The 20,436-nt window shown below is 41.7% G+C and overlaps 1 protein-coding gene across 1 annotated transcript in view; it reads left to right on the top strand.

Moving 5' to 3' along the window:
- The window catches only part of cac (calcium voltage-gated channel subunit cacophony), a 2,326,612-nt gene that overhangs the window by 1,674,725 nt on the left and 631,451 nt on the right, over positions 1-20,436 (top strand). The window contains exon 35 of the mRNA XM_080268748.1: positions 9,717-9,733. Within this exon, the coding sequence (XP_080124874.1) occupies positions 9,717-9,733 (17 nt within the window). The remainder of the gene's footprint in view (positions 1-9,716; positions 9,734-20,436) is intronic.

The raw sequence follows: 20,436 nt of genomic DNA on the forward strand, positions 1-20,436 counted from the left end.
TTTTTCTGCTGCTCTTTGTATTAATTTTTACAACCTGACTGGCTCTCTTTTCATCTCCTCAATGTTGACTGTCATCTCTCCTCATCCAAACCTTTTCTTTTTCCCCACTATACTCAGCAGTCCGAGATTGCTGCAACCACGTCTTTATATCCTTCTGTCTTCCCTGTACTTATTTCAGAGCCAAAGGTGGCTGTTCCTTAAATAGAGCACAACATAACTTGTGGTCATATTCCTGAGCTTGAATTTTTTGAATTCTCAACATTATGGCTTCAGGTCTCATGTCATTCTCTGACTAAACACAGGGCATATTTATGCTGCTTACTTATCCCTAATTTTACAGACTATAATAGAATATTATATATACAGCAGGCTCGCACAGTGCGCGAGAGATTGGGCGGTCCACGACCTCGCGCACTGGGAATTCGCGAACTGGGAATACATAATCTTATGGGAATAAGTACATATGGGCGGTACCCCCTCATACCTGGACATTTTTTAGCCCTTAGAGACATAATAAAGGTCAAAGCTATAGCTACAATAACAAAAATATGGGTAATCACCTTAACAACAGTAGACAACAGGCCTGATGACCTTAAATAACAGGGGTTCCGATGTGCGGCAACACTTACAGTGCCGCACTCCCCACTGCACCAACACTTCCCTCCACAGACTCCTCTTGAGCACCTTCCCCAGGAGCATCAAAGTCACTCACTTCGGTCATAAACCCTTCAAAATCCAATGCTGACACTTCTGACATTGCATCCTCTTCATCCTCAACAGGAACAGGAGCAGACGATGTCGCTGGTTCCGCAATTTCACCAACTTGAGCCCGCTGTGTGTAGCTTGTTATGAGCGTCTGTCTTCTGTTTATTTCTTCCCTGTGCCTGTCTGTGTAGAAACGGAAGAGTTTGTTGATACCAACCAGAAGTTCCTCCGTTCTTAGGTTGCTCACTTCCTGTTCCTTCACCTCTTCCTTGAGCTTATCCACGGCAGCAAGGATCTTGTTAATGTTTGACATACACAGCTCAGTCCTGCTTTCCATCACGCTAGGCTGCTCAACTTGAAGTTTCTTAACTCTTGGGGTTGGAGCCATGGTGCAGCGAAGTACATGCAAGGATGGAGCAGCACAAAAAACACCACACGTTGCACACGACAGGTTAGCTGCAGAGAGCAGATCCGCACAGTGCACGAGCCAGGACTGTTATGGCGCGCCCGCTCCCTTGTACCCCAAACTGCGCAGTAGAATGCCTGGGAATTTCTGCGCATCAACATGACGACACGTGACACACTGTGTGAAGTGTGGTCGCGCACTAATAGAAAATGGCATTTTTGAGCCACTCCTTGCCTCTGCCTCACATTCTGTGCGGTAAACTGGCACATTCAAGGGTTTTTGGTTATGATTTTTGGTCACTCGCACACAATGCAAATCGCGCACTGTGATGACGCGCACTGTGCGAACCTACTGTATATTTATAATATTATCCATAAAATAATTTGGCCATTTTCATAATAAAATGGAGCATATTCTTCCTTACAGCAAAAACATTCAACCAAGCAGCAGTGACCTCTGTTGTAAGATTGCCATGATCTTTTTAGTGTCAATCAGTCAGTCAGTCAACTAAGTCAGTCACAAATCTTTTATTTCCAAACTTCCCTCTTACAGTTTTTATCCTTCTTTCTCTGCCTTCATCTGTAGCTTCTTATCTGGTCATTCTTCAGTTGCCATTGTGGACAGCCATTGTTCTTCTGAAAATGTCAGTAGTCGTGCTCCTCAGGGTTCTCTCCTGCCACTGTCTCTTCCATCTATTCATCATTGATCTTCAAAGCTGAACACCTATACATATCCACTCATTTGTTGATGACTGCCTTTCACACATTTTCATGTTCTTCTCAGTGTCCATTACAGTAGTTACTTCAGCTGTCATGGGATGAGGCCATGGCACACTTGGTTTTTAACTTGGCTGTTATTTTTAGTTGAGGTAAAAGAAATGTTGTTGCTTTTACTGCATCATTATCATAATTTCTGTGTCTCTCTCCCCGCCAAAATATTCCACAGTATTATTACTTTATGCTCAGCAGTATACAACTTTTTCCCCTGTCCTGTCTCAGTATACTAGGGGTTTCTTTATCTTGGGACCTATTTCACTTTGTTTGTAAAATCCACTTCCAGGTGACTGGGTGTGCTATTTAACTGCATGTTTTCATTACCCCTGCACAGATACTGAGTTTGTAAAGAAATTCTGTTCACTCCATCTGGAGTACAGCTTTTATGTGTGGGGGGGTACCTCACCACATACAGGTCTTCTAAGCAGGGTGGAATCAAATGCTCTTCACCTCAGCAACTCCCCTCTTCTTACTCTTTTCAGCATCTCTCTCTCTCTCTCTCTCTCTCTCTCTCTTCAGCATTTCAGCATTATTGCTTTTATTCCTGATCACTGCTGTTCAGAACTGCCTACTTGTATCCCTCCTCCATTATAGTAGGCACACACTACCATATTGGCAGTGCACTTATTCTCTTTATGTCCTACTCTAATCCAAGAGTTAAGCAATACTCTCAGTCCTTCATGTGTGCAGTAGGTCAGCTTGGGAACTATTGCTCAGTCTGTATTTCCTTCTGCCTGTAATCTCCAGTCTTTTAAATGCAGTGCGCCCATACATCTCAGCAGGAAAGGATATTGAGTTTGGCATTCTCTTTATCAAATTTTTCCTGGGTAGAACATTTTTTTGGCTGCTAGTCTTTTTTTTTTTTTCTTTTCCATATATATCAGCAGTCTGATAAGTAGAGGCAGCTACACATGATAGTGAGGTCTCTCCCTTTCTTGGGACTTCAGTCCATGTCTGAGTCATCCATAAGAACTGCTGGGACTGGCTGTGTGATAGTGAGGTTTCTCGAGGTTCTTGATCTAACCAGACCCCAACCTGCTGACTGTGGAGAGGAACTGGTAGAGAGACTTATGTTGCTTGAGAGAATTCTTCCTTATGCTTGAGGGGACTGAGAGGGAGCTCAGTCACGGAAATTTTTTGGAACCGCTGAAGATTCATGAACCCTTAGACAGAGGGAAAAATTACCATTTTTGCTTATTTTTTACTCATTGTTTTAATGGAAGAGATGCTGTAAACTCTAAAAACACTAAAAACTACTGTATGTTGTTTTATCTACAAATAGACATAAGAATACCTCTGTCTTTTTCATCATCTTGCTTTGGCAGTGATCTGAAGTACAGTGGAATCTCCTAAATTTTACAGTTCTAAACAGCAAATTCATAATACGCATCAACATTATGCAACAGTTTGCAATATCAATTGTTTACCAGCCACCATGCCGATTAGATGCACCAGTCTATCATGCATTCTAAATCCTCATTTATAGCTTTCAGAGGTATGTTTAACAAATGCCCAGTAGCTGTGGTAATCCAGGAATAATAAAAAGTAACCTGTGAATGACTCATTTCAATAGATAATAAGGAAAGGCTTCTCCTGTCTGGTAAAGAATCAGCCACACCATGCAACTCTTCACTAGATGATCACGATGATTCTGCCCATAATAACAAACTCATAATCTCATATTAACTAATTTTGGTACATACGTAACACAGTTAACTGTTAAATTGTGACTGCAAGAAGTGAGTGGAAAAAAACAAAACTGGGGGTATTCAAGGAAGCTTGCAGGTCGCCATTGGCAGTGTTTGCAAACTATCTCTCCAACTGGCTGCATTGTTTATCAATCACTGTTCCGACTGGCTGTGTCAGTGTATCACGCATTCTAAATTCTCATAGCTTTCAGAGGAATGTTTATAAAAATGCCCAATAACTGTGGTAATCCAGGAATAATAAAAAGTAGCCTGTGAAAGACTCATTTCAGTAGAAAATATGAAAACAAAATCACCCTCATCTTCAATGTCAGGACCAACTGCCTAGCCCCGGGCTCCTACGCTCCTCATGGGGCAATGTAGGATTGGATGATGGATGGATGGATGAATTCCACCTATAACAACAAGCTCACGATCTCAAGATTAGTAATTTTGTTACATGTGTAATACAGATAATTAACTGTTGAGTTGTGACTGGAATAAGTGAGTGATAAAAATAAAACAAAACAAAACTGGGGTATTCAAGGAAGCTGGCAGGTTGCCATTGACAGTGTTTACAAATGATCTGGCTGCATTGTTTATCACCCACTGCTCCAACTGGTTGCATCAGTGTAGGCTATCACACATTCTACATCCTTATTTATAGCTTTTAGAGGTAGGTTTATAAACATGCCTAGTAGCTGTGTTAATCCAGGTATAAGTATCCTGTTAAGGACTCATTTCAATATGAAATATGGAAAGGCCACACCAATTTGGTAAGCTCAGCATATTAACGACTCTTATGACGACACACAGGCAGCTGAGGATGGCGATGACACTGCTTCTGTTGCCTCCACACTGAACTTTGAGGGGTTCCTGAGGAAGGTTCATGAGGAGGAAGCGGCACAGAAGTGGCAGTATGAGGCAGCGGCACATTCGCTTTGTATTTACCTAGCTGTGTTATATAGGAAATAAGCTACGCTCGTGGGGTCCAGTCTCTGTTTCTCAATAAGTCAACTTTTGCTTTAAACTCATTTAAGTTTTTTGACTGGATGATCTCTTTGTCCAGGTTATTCCACAGGTCTATACATCTATAAGGAACACTATATTTTTGATATCCTTCAAGCAACTTGGCTTCTTCAGTTTCATTCCATGTCCTCTTGTTACTCTCTTATCCCATAAAAACAGATCTTCTCTGTCAGTTTTATCTACTCCCATCATGGTCCTGAACACTGCAATCATGTCGCCCCTCTCTCTCCTTTCCTCTAAGAGAGGCAATCCAGCTTTTCCAGCCTCTCTTTGTACGACATATCTGCCAGACTGGGGACCATCCTAGATGCTGTTCTTTGTATTCTCTCAGTCTTGTTTATATCTTTCTTTTTGTGTGGGGACCACACTACTGCTGCATATTCTAACCTGGGGCGAATTATGGCCACTATCAATTTTTTCATCATCTCCTCATCCATATAATGAAAAGCTACTCTTATGTTAATCAAGAGTTTATACATCTCTTTAACTGTCTTGTCAATATGTTTTTCAGGAGACAAACTATCCTGGACCAGCACTCCCAAATCTTTCTCTTCTCTCGCTTTTGTAATAGGTTCATTACCCATCAAATAATTCAGTGATGGCCTCTTGGTACTTTTACCCATTTCCAATATTTTACATTTCTTTGCATAGTGGTAGGTGGGGGCGCTCACCATCCACTCACTCGATGTAGTGCTGCTTTCGGGTGTCTGCCCTGTCATCTTTTCCATCCTTCTTTTCTTCCATTGTCTTCTGTCTTTCTTTCCTTCAGTCTTTCCTCGTCCTTCTGCCTACGGTTGACTTCACACTCCCTCTTCTGTCTTCCTTTCCTTCATTCTTTCATCTTCCTTCTGCCTGTGGGTGGCTCTACACTGAGTGACAAGCCAAATGGTTTCCTGTACACCAGGAAACCATTTACTATGCTGGGTGGTAACCATATAACCAAATTTTGGCGCCTGGTGGTTTAGTGGGTAATTATTGCGCTCTAATCGGATTGAGCCAGTGAAGGTTTGTATCCAAGGGGTGGTTGGGGTTTATTGCTCACATAATGCCATTCAGGGATGAGTGAGGCTGGTCATTTTCATCTTAAATGTCAGGACCAACTGCCAAGCCCCAGGCTCCTACACTCTTCATGGGGCAGCGTAGGATTGGATGATGGATGGATGGATGGATGCATTGAATTTTATTTCCCACTTCTGGCTCCAATCATGTATCCTATCCAGATCCTCCTGCAGTATTTTACAGTCCTCCTTTGCGTCTACCTTCCTCAGGATCTTTGCATCATCAGCAAACAGACTTGCATAACTGTTCACTTCCTCTACCATATCATTAACATAAATCAGGAACATTACTGGCAACAACACAGAGCCCTGGGGGACTCCACTTGTTATTTCTCTCCATCCAGACATCCTGTCCTTTATTACTGTCCTCATTTGTCTGTCTCTCAAAAAGTCTCTCATTCATTCCAGGAGGTTTCCCTTCAGTCCTTCTATATGCTCTAGTTTCTACAATAGTCTCTTATGGGGTACCTTGTCGAAGGCCTTTTCCAAATCTAAATACACACAATCCACCCAACCGTCTCTCTCTTGTAGCATGTCAATTGCTCCTGAGTAAAAGCTCAACAAGTTGGAAACACATGACCTTCCATTTCTGAATCCAAATTGACTTCCAGCCAAAATATTCATCTCTTCCTGATTTTTCATCCATCTATCTTTCAGGATTCTCTCGCACAATTTTGCAACCATGCTGGTTAGAGACACTGGTCTATAATTCAGGGGTTCTTCCTTGTTTCCTCCCTTTTAAATTGGTACCACATTTGCCCTTTTCCATTCTTGAGGCATTTTCCCCTCTTCCAGAGAACATACAAGTAAACCGTGAATCTTATCCACCAGTTGTTCTCTGCATTCCTTCAGTACCTAGTTAGAGATTCCATCTGGTCCTGGGGCATTCCTTACATCTTGAGTTTCCAGCAATTTATACACTTCCTGTACTTCCACTTTTATATCTTTCATCACTACATTTCTAGTCATTCCCTCCCCTTCCCAGCAAATTTCTCTATCTCATCTCTCCATCTTCTGTCTGGCCTTTTCCTGCTACACTTACAGTCTCTTGGTGTCCAGTCCATCAGCCTCTTGCTCCATCAGTTATTCCTTATTCTTTCTACATGGCCTGCCCACCTCCACTTCTGTTTTTATAACATCTGTAATATCTTTGACTTTAGTCTGCTCACTCACCCAAGTTGATCTTTTCCTGTTGCTTAAAGATATTCCCAACATTGACCTTTCCATTGCTTTCTGAGAATGGATTAATTTATTTTCCATCGATTTTGTCAGTTTCAAGGCCTCACAACCATACATCATATCTGGAATATATATATATATATATATATATATATATACAGTAGAAGTCCGATTTTTTGGCATCTATGGACCAGGCAAGTGCCGAAAAATAAAAATTGCCTAATTATCAAAAACCCTACCCACTCAGTATCTTATATGTTTCGGTGAACACTATCATCACTACTCATATCATTACAAATGTATTTGGAGAGAGTACTGTATACTGTTTGATACTGTACAATACTGTAATGAATACAGTACTATACATGAATATGAAAAATAAAGAAATTAGTGAACATACTGTGTATAAATGTAATGGTACAGTAGGCCTACAAGTTCACATGCACTTACCTAAACTTATAGTAGGTTCCTTATTTACATATGTACAATAGAAGGGGTTGATTGGAGTCTGCTACTGCTGGAAGAAGTCCCCAGCAGTAGAAGGTCGTGGAACAGGCTCTAAGGACTCATGGAGAATTTCAAGACTGACGAAAAAAATCGGAAAATCTGCCGAATGATCAGAGATTTTCGTAAATGGGACTATTTCTCAAAACTGCCGAAATGTCAGATTTGCCGGGGAATTGGATGCCGAAGAATTGGACTTTTACTGTGTATGTATATATATATATATATATATATATATATATATATATATATACATACATACATACACTCAACCCCCTGCTATCGCGCCTAATTGGTCACAGCAAACGCGCGTGATAGCTGAATACGCAATAGCTGAACTGAACAATCAATGGGAAAATTTCTAATTGGTTTTTCGGTGGCCCATTTTTCTAACTTTTAACCACTTTATGCCTGCGATTTCCTGCCAATCTCTCCTCCAACATGAAATAAAGCAATATTATATTAATAATAACAGTATAATGAATAAATAATCAACATAAAAGTCCATCAAACTTTTATAAGGATTAAGGCATGGGTGGTTTGATGGGTTCCGAGGCTTGGGAGTGGCTTAATTGCCGCCAGATCTCTTTAGCTGTCACCATGATTTCTTAGTGTCCACAGCTAAAGGGGGTATCACACAGTACATCGTATCAGGAACGGGCGAGGAAGATTTAAATGGAACAAAACTTGCACTCTATCACACACGTTCCTCATACTGTTGCCAGAGCCATGTCTCACTTGTAAACACGTGATTACTTTATCGACATCACAGTTTTTTTGGCATAGGAAATATTAACTCTTTATAAGGGTTTCAAAACGATTGATATTTATTCTAAAATACAGTATTAATAAGTATTCAGTGTTAGGCTAAATTTCAATGCTGTAGTACAATATAGTCTTTTGAGTCGAATGGGTTTTGTTCACACTGTTTTGCCTGTCATATCCTCGGCAGGAATCCGTTCAGATGCATTCCAAATGCCCGTGATATCGTCGGCAATTTTACCACGTTACTGTTCCGATTAACCATCGTATCCTTGGCAAACCTCGTATGAAGTGCCGTGTGAATAAGGGTCATTTAGCCTGTCTTCAAACTCGACGAGTGATAGCGGTCTTGGGGTGTGTGATAGCATGTATGGTTGTTCATTTGATGTGTGCGTGATAGCAGATAAACGTGATAGCTGAACGCGTGATAGCAGGGGGTTGAGTGTATATATATATACATATCTTGAATATATACAGTATATATATATATATATATATATATATATATATATATATATATATATTGTGGTAGGTGGGGGCACTCACCATCCACTCACTTGATGTAGTGCTGCTCTCAAGTGTCTGCCCTTTCCTCTCTTCCATCTTTCTCTCCTTCCATCCTCTTCTGTCTTTCTTTCCTTCATTCTTTCCTTGTCCTTCTGCCTACGGGTGGCTTTACACTCCGTCTTCTGTCTTTCTTTCCTTCATTCTTTCCTTTTCCTTCTCCATGTGGGTGACTCTACACTGAGTGACAAGCCAAATGGTTTCCTGTACACCAGGAAACCATTTACTATACTGGGTGGTAACCATATAGCCAAATTTTGGCACCTGGTGGTTTAGAGGGTAATTATTGCGCTCCAGTCAGATTGAGCCGGTGAAGGTTTATATCCAAGGGATGGTTGGGGTTGATTTCTCATGTAATACCACTCAGGTATGAGTGAGGCTGGTCACTCTCATCTTAAATGTCGAGACCAACTGCCTAGTCCTGGGCTCCTACGCTCCTCATGGGGCAATGTAGGATTAGATGATGGATGGATAGATATACTGTATATACAGTACTCGTCAGAAGTATTCAGTGTTGTCTGCCGGGCGCGCAATACTTATGGCCCAAAAAGAATCACCCATTTTTGGGGGTAAGAATTGAGCCACAAGTTTGAGCTCCGAGCATGATGTCACAGTAGCCTGAGGCCTTCCGACACGCTGGTTGGTTCCCGCCTCAGTTGCCCATGGGCTGCCTGAGAGAGAGGAACTCCGCCGAGTGTCCCTCTCAAATTGCGCCATTTTTTACCGAGTGTCCCGCAGTGTTTTGGCCTTTAAAGCTTTGTTATGGCACCTACCCGTGAACTATCGAGTGAAATCATATCCCAGATCATTGCTCTAAAGGAGGCAGGCCACCAGACAAAGGAAATTAGTGAATTGGTTGGTGTGGCACGATCGACAGTGCGTCGTTGGTGTGCGCGGTTTCTGGAGGAAAACAGTGGTGAAGTTCCCACAAAGAAACCGAGGTCTGGTAGGCCTAGGAAAACTTCCCCAAGGTCTGTTAATGTTTTAAAATGTGCAGTGGAGTTTAATCCTCGTGTGAGTGCAAGGAAAATTAAGGAGAGCAACCCAGAAGTGTTTGGTGAGGTGTCAGTGAGAACAGTGTCTCGTAGGGTGCATGAGCTTGGTTACACAAGTCACAGGCCTGTGAAAAAGCCTCTTCTCTCTAGCAGCCAGAGAATTCATAGGCTTGCCTTTGCTAATAAATATCTAAACTGGGGTGAGGAGCAATGGTTGTCAGTGTTGTGGTCTGATGAGGCAACGTTTAGTGTTACCTGTAACAGAGGAGCACGCAAAGGTAGTGACCCACTTGACCCACGGTATGTAGAAAGCACAGTTAAACATCCTGATTCACTCATGGTATGGGGTTGTTTCTCAGGGAAGGGTTTGGGGAAGCTTGTTGTACTTCCCAAGAACCTCAGAGTGAATCAGGATGTTTACCTGGAGCTTCTGTGTGATCATTTACCAGACTCCTTCGAGCTAACAGGTGCACGAGTGTTTCGGCAGGACGGTGCACCTGCTCACAAGGCCAAATCGGTCACCAATTGGCTTCGTGACTGCGAGGTATCATTCATGACAGACTGGCCAGGAAATAGCCCAGACCTCAACCTGATTGAAAACCTCTGGTACCTCGTAAAGAAGAGTTTCCAAGGGAAGGACGTGAGCTCTCTGCCTAAGCTGGAAGCCGCCATTCGTGACTCCTGGGACAAAATACCCCTCCAGCACCTCAGGAGCCTTGCCCTTTCACTTCCAAGACGTCTCAGGTCCGTGAAGAAACGTAAAGGCTACCCTACGAAGCACTAAAGGTAAATAAAATGCATTATTTATATGTTTTTTCAATGTTGAAAGGTTTGTTTCTCAGGAGGGACGCAGGGCGCTCCATACTTCTGACGAGCACTGTATATATACATATATACTGTACATATATATAGAAATCCCTCAATTATCCGACATAATAGAGCCAAAGGCATTTCTGGATGGTGGATATGTCTTGTTAATGCACTTCTCCCCTGGCCCCCCTCCGTACATACCCTAACTTTGAAAGCCAGCTTGAAAGGCCACTACAGTACGTCGTATAACACTTATTCCTCGTGTTTTACACTACTCTATCTGTTCAAGCAGACTTGTAAACCACAGCCAAGCAATTACCATGGTCAATTAGATCCATCAACACAGATAAGCAGTCATCATATCACCATATCCTGCAGTGATGTGAAGAAACATGACAAAAAACAGTCCTACTGGGCGAAAATGTTTGCCCGACCATAATTTCCTCCCAGATGCAAGCATTTTGTCCGGATAAAATGGAAAAATGTATGAATAATGGTTTCGAACAGCCAGACCACAGCATCTGGATAATGGGTTGTTTGGATAATAGGTGTCTGGATAATTGAGGGATTGGTGTACAGTATAAATATTTATATATATATATATATATATATATATAGTAATCCCCTTAATATCCGGACGCCCAATTTCTGGACATCCCCAGTTACCGGACATTTTTGTCCCGGGATCCAATATTCCCAAAATGGGCCAAAAATCGCAAAAAATTAAAAAAAAATCCGACTTTTTTCCTACCTGTAATTTGAAATTGCCGCGTGGCTCCGAACAGCTGTTACACCATGGACCCATCACCCCTTCCTTCCTCCCCCCTCCCCCTTGTCAAGGTTGCCATTTGGTATTTTTCACTACCAAATGTGGGCCAGTTTGGTAATGAAAAATTCGTTTGGTAATGAATCAGAATAATACAATACCAAACTGATTTTTCACATGTATGAGGATACACAGGATGGAGATGGTGGATTGTTTGCTCTCTCTGATTAATTTTGTAGCCTATATAGCATGATAATAATCAACATGCTGTTAATTATTTGAAGAGTGATTACATGTATTTCTACTTGTATATATAATTAGTGAAGAATAGATGCTAGCTTTATGAATTTGGTAATGAAAAGTTAAATTTGGTAATGAAAATTGAGGAGTTTGGTAATGTGGCCGTTGCGATCTAGCAACTCTGTTACCTCATCATCAACTGTCACAGCCTAACTCCGATCGAGAGCAGATGTTTATCGCAATGCAAGCCACATGTGCTCGTTTTTTGTGAATAAACAGTGAATAAACTGCAATAGCTCGCCACTAGAACACACGGGAATTTACAGTGTTGTGCAGTGTTAAGAAATTAGAATTTAGAGTGCAAAGGATTAACTGTGGAGTGCAAACTGGTGGTTGAAACCAGTCCAGGAGCCAGGGTCTTGTTGTAAGTACCCAGAATGTTTAATATTGTATAAACTCACCTCTAAAACTTCAGTCTCTGGTTCTTTTGCATTTATTTCGGTCTTTTATGTCCTTTATTGGTGTGATTTGGGTCTTAAATAGGTGCTATGCATGTCCAGAAGTAGTTGTATAGGTGTTTTTCTGAGTTAGGGTCCATAAGTACAAGTCCAGGAGGCTGGGGCCCACTATCCGGACAAGACCCCTTTCCGGACATGCCTTTGGCTCTGTTACATTGGATATTGGGGGGATCACTTATATATGTATGTATACAGTATATATATATATATATATATATATATATACATTATATATACAGGTCTCCCTCACTTTATGATAGGTATGCGTTCCTAGAACGGCAATCGTATACCAAAATATCATATAGCGAACTAAGGTTTAATGGTAAAAATAGGGATGCATTCCTGATCTCGTATATAAGAAACCTAAAACCCATACAAGTGATCTAATGTGCATGAATAACGATGTTTTATGTATTGTAGTGCATCTTATTCACATATGAATGTACATTTGCAAACAGACAAATAGGAAATAGCATAAACAATGACATGAAATATGGTACAGTAAGAAAAACAGGAAAAATAGTAATATCCTGGGCACTGATGCACACAGGCACACAGAGGTTGTAAGCTGAATGAGCACGCGGGTGAGACTGGACAGTGATGCTTGGTTGGTGGAAACGCAGAAAACTGTATGTGCGGGGAGGGTATGCCACCTATCTCTCAGGTGATCTGCCTGTGAGCGCAGGATTTCTCTGCATTACCAGTCGTTAATACGGGGGAGCTCAGTTGTAAAATGAACAATTGATACTAAAGAAGAGCGATCGTAAACGCGAAATATCATAAAACGAAACCGTAAAACGAGGGAGATTTGTGTATATATATATAAATATATAATAATTTGCCAGATACCTTAATCCCATAAGGAGTGGCCACAAACAAATCACCTCTATGTCGCATGGTCCCCTGCCATTTCACTGCCCTGCTCCAAGCTTACACCCCCTCTCTCTCATATACCTCTCCACTCAATCCCTCCATCTCATCCTTGGCCTCCCCCTCCCCCTCACTCACATACACTCTCCTCATCAGTCTCTCACTCTCCATCCTTTCCACATGGCCAAACCACCTCATGGTGTTTCTCCTAATGCTTCGTATGACATCCACATCCACACCACAATGCTCCTTCACTTCCTCATTTGTCAATCTGTCTCTCTACGTGACTCCAAATGCTCCTCTCAAATAACTCATTTTCACTGCTCTCACTTGACTTCTGTCCCTCCAACAAGGTCCAAGCTTCACTTCCATATATTAGAGTTGGTATCACAATACTGTAATGTAGTAACTTTTTCACTTCAACTCTCACTTCCCTGTTTCTTATCACTGCCTTCAAGGAACCAGCAACTTATCTTCCTTGTTGTACCAATCCAAGCACTTCATCCTCTAACTTCCATCCTTACTGCACACACTACTTAAGTACTTAAATGCACTCACATTTTCCATTTCTTCCTCATCCAACCTCATTGTACATTCACTGACTTCATTTCTCTCAAAGACCATAAATTTACTCTTCCCTACATTCACCTTTAGATTCCGTTTCTTACAAACTCATCCAAACTCATTCACCAAGCCTTGCAGCTCCCCTTCATCTTCACTTAACAACACAGTATCATCTGCAAACAACAGTAAAGGGAGTTTTGAAACACTGCCCTCTTTCATTAAGGCCATTTCAACATCCACTGCCCAACCTTGTATCTCATTTATAACCCCATCCCTATACAGATTGAACAACCATAGAGACATGATGCATCCCAGTTTCAATCCAGCCATCAAATAGAAAAATTCACTCAGTTCACCATCCACACTCACTGCAGCTTTTGTACCCTCATGCCTACTCTTCGTTGCATTCAACAACATCCAATCTACTCCAGATATTCTTAATACTTTCCACAATCCTTGTCTATCCACCCTGTCATATGCTTTCTCCAAATCCATGAAGGCCACATACAACTTCTTTCCCTTCCCTAGAAACTTTTCCCACTAAGGATCTAAGAATGAATATCAGAACTATACAAACTCTTCCCATCCTAAAACCTTGCTGTTCTTCTCCAACTAATTCCTCTGTTATTTCCCTAACTCTGTCAATAAGTATCCTGCCATATACTTTTCCTGTTACATTAAGAAGACAAATGCCCCTATGATTACAACACACTTTTTTTTTCCCCCTTTCCTTTGTGCAGGGGAAAAATTATACCTGACATCCAATCCTCTGGGACTCTACCTTCCTCCCAGGCCAATCTGCGCATCTTCTGCGTCCATTCTACTACTATCGCTCCCACATGCTTCAACATTTCACCACACACTCCATCAATTCCTGGGGCTTTCCCCAATTTGACTTTCTTCATTGCTTCCACAACTTCCATCCTACTGATTTCTTCCTGTCTTCTCACATCCCTCCATCTCCCAGCCATTTCCCAGTGACTTACACTGGCATTGCTTTATTTTTCAACAGTTCCTTTACCCGTGGATTGTGAGCCACAGCTCAGGCTGGGGAGCGTCATGTTGCGAGCCACAGCTCAGGCTGGGGAGCGTCATGTTGCGAGCCACAGCTCAGCCTGGGGAGCGTCACGTTGCGAGCCACACCTCAGGCTGTGCTGGCTGTGCATCACCGTAAACAACTCGACCCCTGCGCAAAGCTACGCATGGCGCTGCGCAAAGATGGACAGAGAGAGATTTTTTCTTTTCACTAGATGATACCCTGGATGTTGAACTTCAAGTTAATAATAAAAAAAAAAAAAAGATTGATTTTTCATTTTTTCACTACTTCCGTATGTAAACTTACGTGTGGCCATATGGAAAGACGGAGAGAAAGAGATTTTTATTTTTTTTCAACAGATGAAGCCCTGGATGTTTATCTTCAAGTTTATAATAAACGAGAACTGAAAAAAAAAACTTTTTCTTTTTGTTTTTTGTACATCATGGGGTGGGATAAAAAAAAGGTAATTGTGCAATCCATGGGTTAAAGTGTTCTCTCCATCTGCTTGCTTTTTCTCTCTTCTCCACTAGTAATCTACCATTTTTACCACTCATTCCCCAGCTAACCTCTTTGGCACCCTGTCTAACTCTGTTTACCTCTTTCCAGAACATTTTCTCACATTCCCTCCAAGTTATACTCAAATTCCTTCCAAATTCTTCATCCACTCTCTTCTTGCTTTCTCTTACTAATCTTTTCACCTCTCTCTTCCTCTCAACATATAACTCTCTCTTCCGTCTCTCAACTTCTTCCACGTCCCTGTTCCTCATCCACTCACTGTATGCTTTCTTCCTTTGTGCCACAGCCCCTCTCACCTCTTTTTTCCACCATGCTGTTCCCTGCACCCCCTTTGGTCTTCTCTTCACTGCACATACTAACTCAAATGCAGTGCAGATTTCTTCTGTGAATATCTTGCACACACCTTTCTCCATCTGCTCCAGTCTGTATTTACCCAATTGTTCCTCCACTTCCCTCTTATATTCCTCCTTTTTTCCATCCTCTTGTAACCTTTCCACTCCCTCCTGTATGAACTACTTCCTCCGTTCCATCTCTTCTTCTATATCTCCATTTCATTTGGGTCATGATTCTGATCACCACCAAGTGGTGGTCAGAAAGTCCACTCCCCCAACCTCTATATACTCTTGCATCCACTTCACACCTTCTCATCCTGTCATACATAAACATATAATCAGTCATATCCTTCCTTTCATTCATTTCACCACCCACCCTTCTCATCACTCACCACATATACCTATGGATCATTTTGTGCCTGAAGAGGGTCTTGGCTATCACCAACTCTCTCCCGCCTCAAATGTCCACTAAGCACTGCCATTCTCATCCATCTCTGCAGGCACACCCAACTCACCAGCTACTCCATCCACCTTCACACTCCTTACTTTTCCATTCATATCTCCAGTCAGAAACACTCTCTCATTCCTTTCACATTTTTCCATGCACACTTCCACATTTGTCCAGAACTCTTCTCTCACTCTGCTTGCACGATCTTGTGTTGGCACATACACGAACACAATCACCCACATTTGTAGTCCAACTTTCAATCTTATCCACACAGTCTTTGGGTCAACAGATCCATTCTTTCTTATATTCTTCTTCCATCTGTTAATCACAACAACACACACTCCTTTGTTTACCCTCTCATTCTCACCTACTCCTGTGCATATACCTTATCCATACTCCCATTCTCCCACACTCTCACCTCACCATTTAGTTTCAATAAATCCACATACATCCATTTTTGCACCCTTAAGCACATGGACAATTTATCTTTCTTTCACTTCATCATTTGCACCCCTTACATTCCATGTAGCTATCTGTACCATGTCCTCTGTTTGGCCCTTAGTTGTCACCTTTTGGTCAGTCCTGGTCCGAGGCTTCATGTTCATATTCTCAGTTAGTTGTTTTCCAGGGAAGGGCACCATCCCTCCGCCAACCCACTTGTTGTCACGTATATGTATATATATATATACAGTCAATCCTCGTAAATCGCATGTTCATAAATCATGGATTCGTAAATCATGGCTACGTGGCCGTCAGACTGCCGGCAGCCTTAAATCACTGTTAAGTCATGGAAATCGCGAATCTAGGCACCCAAGTGGGCCTTTTCCGAGAACTGTAAACCTCGGCATTCAAACTGAAAATCGCGACCTAACAACCAATCACCACATGTCCCTGGTGGCATATGTGCATACTAATGCTGCCATGTTGTTGTTGTTCTTGTCCCTCCAGTCCACACACAACAGACCGTCGCCGTGGAGTACGAGAGTTACCTGCCTTTTTTGTGCAACTTCCTCCCACCTCCTACCTGCCATGCCCCCTTCCGACCCCCCAGTGAAGTTCTCTAAGCAGTATGGCGTCAAGAAGCTGCCGCAGTTGTTGTACAGTCAACGTTTGGAGCTCATTCATCATGCTGAGAAGGGAGAGAAGTTTTCAAAACTGGTGAAAGAGTTTGGGAAGAACTCCATTCACTTAAGCAATTTCGTCATTGGATTAAAGTGAGATCCCTTACCATGGCTTATTTGTATTTAATACATGCACTGAATATTCCTAAATTTATAAGTTTGTGTTTGATGGTGCCTAGATAGGTGTAGGTAGGGTGCTGTGGGGGCGGGTTGGCCAAAGTCCAGACCCAAATTAATTTTTTTCATAAGAGTTATTATTCATAAATCACGGAATTCGTAAATCACGGCAGTGGTCCAGACCCAAATTGCTGCAATTTACGAGGATTGAGTGTATATATATATATATATATATATATATATATATATATATTATATCCATCCATCATCCATGTATATATATATATATATATATATATATATATATATATATATATATATATATTATATCCATCCATCATCCATGTATATATATATATATATATATATTTTTACTTACATACACGAGGTGCTACCCAAAAGGTCCAGGAATTTGAATATTGTAGGAAAAGAAGTTACCTTACCTCCTAGTTCTCACTGTTGCCTTCCGAAGGAGTCCCCTTGGGTGTGTATACAGTGGTCCCAGCATTTTTTCCACGAGTCCTTGCATCCCTGGAAGGCTTCAGGTGTGATGGTCTTGAGCACCTCCTGTGATTCTGTCTGGATCTCCTCAGTTGAGTCAAATCGATGCTCTTTCAGTCATAATTTCAGCTTGGGAAACAGGAAAAAGTCGCAGGGGACAAGGTCAGGCGAATAGGGTGGGTGGGGAATGACTACCATCTTAATGGAAGCCAGGAACTGGCGGACAACAATTGATGTGTGGGCGGGGGCATTGCCATGATGCAGGACCCAGTCCTTGTTCTTCCACTGTTCTGGACATTTGCGGTGGATGTTCTCCCTCAGACGCTGCAAAACTTCACAGTAAAACTTTCTGTTGACAGATTGACTGGGTGGGACAAATTCCTTGTGAACAATTCCTTGGATATGGAAGAAAATGATAAACAATGACTTGACTTTGGTGCGAACTTGCGCTTTTTTTGGCCATGGTGAATTGGGAGACTTCCTTTGTGATGACTGCTGCATTGTCTCTGGGTCATAATCATAAACCCATGATTCATTACTAGTTATGACCTTGGAGATGAAGGTGGATTCATCTACAACCTGATTCTTGAGCTCCCTGCAAACTTCAGTGCAATGTGCCTTCTGCTCGACACTCAGCAGTCTCAGCACAAATATTGCAGCGATGCTTCTCGTGCCCAACATGTCCGACAAAATGCTTTGCACACTCCCGTATGACAGTCCAACAATATCACAAACATCATGGATAGTTTGTCTGTGATCTGCAAGGTTAGCCTGACAAACATTTCCGACGTTTTCTGGTGTTGTTGCCGTTGACGGTAGTCCAGAACAGTCATCGCCTTCGATGGACGTTCATCCTTCCATGAACTGCTAATACCAGAAAAATGTTCTGCTTTGGGACATGTCATTGTCACCAAAGGCTTGCTGAAGCAACTGGTAAGTTTCTGCAGCTGTTTTCGTGATCTTGAAGCAGAACTTGATACAGGTTCTTTGTTCCATGAGGTCCGCCATTGCAAAACCGCCAAACACCCACACACCCGTTACAATAGTAAGCATAGCTCAGCAAGACGTCTGCTCAAAGACACGGCCGGGACCACACTGACACATAAGGGGTGCTGCTGACTCCTTCCTAGCAGCAAAAGATGAAACTGCAAACGGCTGGCTCCCTCTGTTCAAATTACTGGAACTTTTAGGTAGCACGTCGTATGTATATATGCGTATGTAATCCATCCATCCATCATCCAATCCTACGTTGCCCCATGAAGATCGTAGGAGGCCAGGGCTAGGCATTTTGGTGCTGACATTTAAGATGAGAGTCACCAGCCTCACCTATCCCTATTTGGCATTACACGAGCAGTCAACCCCAACCACCCCTTGGATATAAATCTTCACCGGCTCAATCCGATTTGAGTCCAGCAATTACCCACTAATCCACCAGGCGCCATAATTTGGTTATATGGTTACCGCCCAGCATAGTAAATAGTTTCCTGGTGTACAGGAAACCATTTGGCTTGTCACCCATAGGCAGAAGGAACGGGAAGGAAGGAAGGAAAGAAATACAAAAGAGGGAGTGCAAAGTCACCCGCAGGCAGAAGGATGAGTAAAGAATGAAGTAAAGAATGACAAAGGAGAAAGGAAGGAAAGGAGGGAGAAGAGGAGAGGGCAGACATCCATGAGCAGCACTATATCCAGTGAGTGGATGGTGAGCGCCCCCATCTACCACATGTATATATATATATATATATATGTACATATATATATATATATATATATATATATGTACATATATATATACTGTATATATATATATATATATATATATATATATATATATATATATATATATATATATACTGTATATATATATATATATATATATATATATATATATATATATATATATATATATATATATATATATATATATATATATATATATATATATATATATATATATATATATATATATATATATATATATATATATATATTTATATATATATATATATATATATATATATATATATATATATATATATATATATATATATATATATATATATATATATATACACAGTACCCTCGCGTCCAGCACGCGTTAGTCCAGCACAATTAGAGTCCAGCACGATGAGCAATTAATTAGTATTATTTAATACGATTTAATTACTGCAACACGAGTGTGTTAGCATAACACGCACAGAGCTCCGAGAAGTGGGCGAAATCCGCAGAGTTCACTCTAGCACGATCACCCCCGGTCCAACACGGCCATACTGGACATTCCCATGATGGTGATAGCCAATGAAAAACTTCTGATCAAGTAGCCTTCCCCGCCCGCTATCGTGACGTGATGATGATGCCGCCCAATTAAAAACGTTTCTGGTGTCACGTGATGTTTTGTTTACATTTCTCCCGCCACAGCGCCACTCAGTCGCATAATTGCATTGGAAGGTGCTTTTTTCTTGCTGCATTTTCTGTCCTTGTTACTGCATTTTACCCTGCTCACGATGCCTAGGAAGCCTTCTGAGAACCCCAAGAAGCGTCGGCACCTCCCTCAGGCCACCAAGCTAGAAAGCATCGAGAGGAAGAAGAAAGGGGAGAGGAAAGTTGACATTGCCAAGGCCTACAACATGAATGAAGCCAACGTGATCATAATAAAAAACTTAAGACAAGATCCTGGCAGCCGAAGGCTATCACACGGCACTTCATACCAGGTTTGCCGAGGATACGATGGTAAATTGGAACGGTAACGTGGTAAAATTGCCGACGATACCACGGGCATTTGGAATTCATCTGGATGGATTCCTGCCAAGGATACGATGGGGAAAACAGTGTGACCAAAACCCAGGCGACTGGACAGAGAATGTATCGTACTACAGCATTGAACATTTAGCCTGACACTGAATACATATTAATATTTTAGAATAAATATCAATCGTTTTG

Source organism: Coenobita brevimanus, chromosome 29 (assembly GCF_032717465.1).
Source record: "Coenobita brevimanus isolate Jiangsu-jjx chromosome 29, ASM3271746v2, whole genome shotgun sequence".
Taxonomy (NCBI): Eukaryota; Metazoa; Arthropoda; class Malacostraca; order Decapoda; family Coenobitidae; genus Coenobita; species Coenobita brevimanus.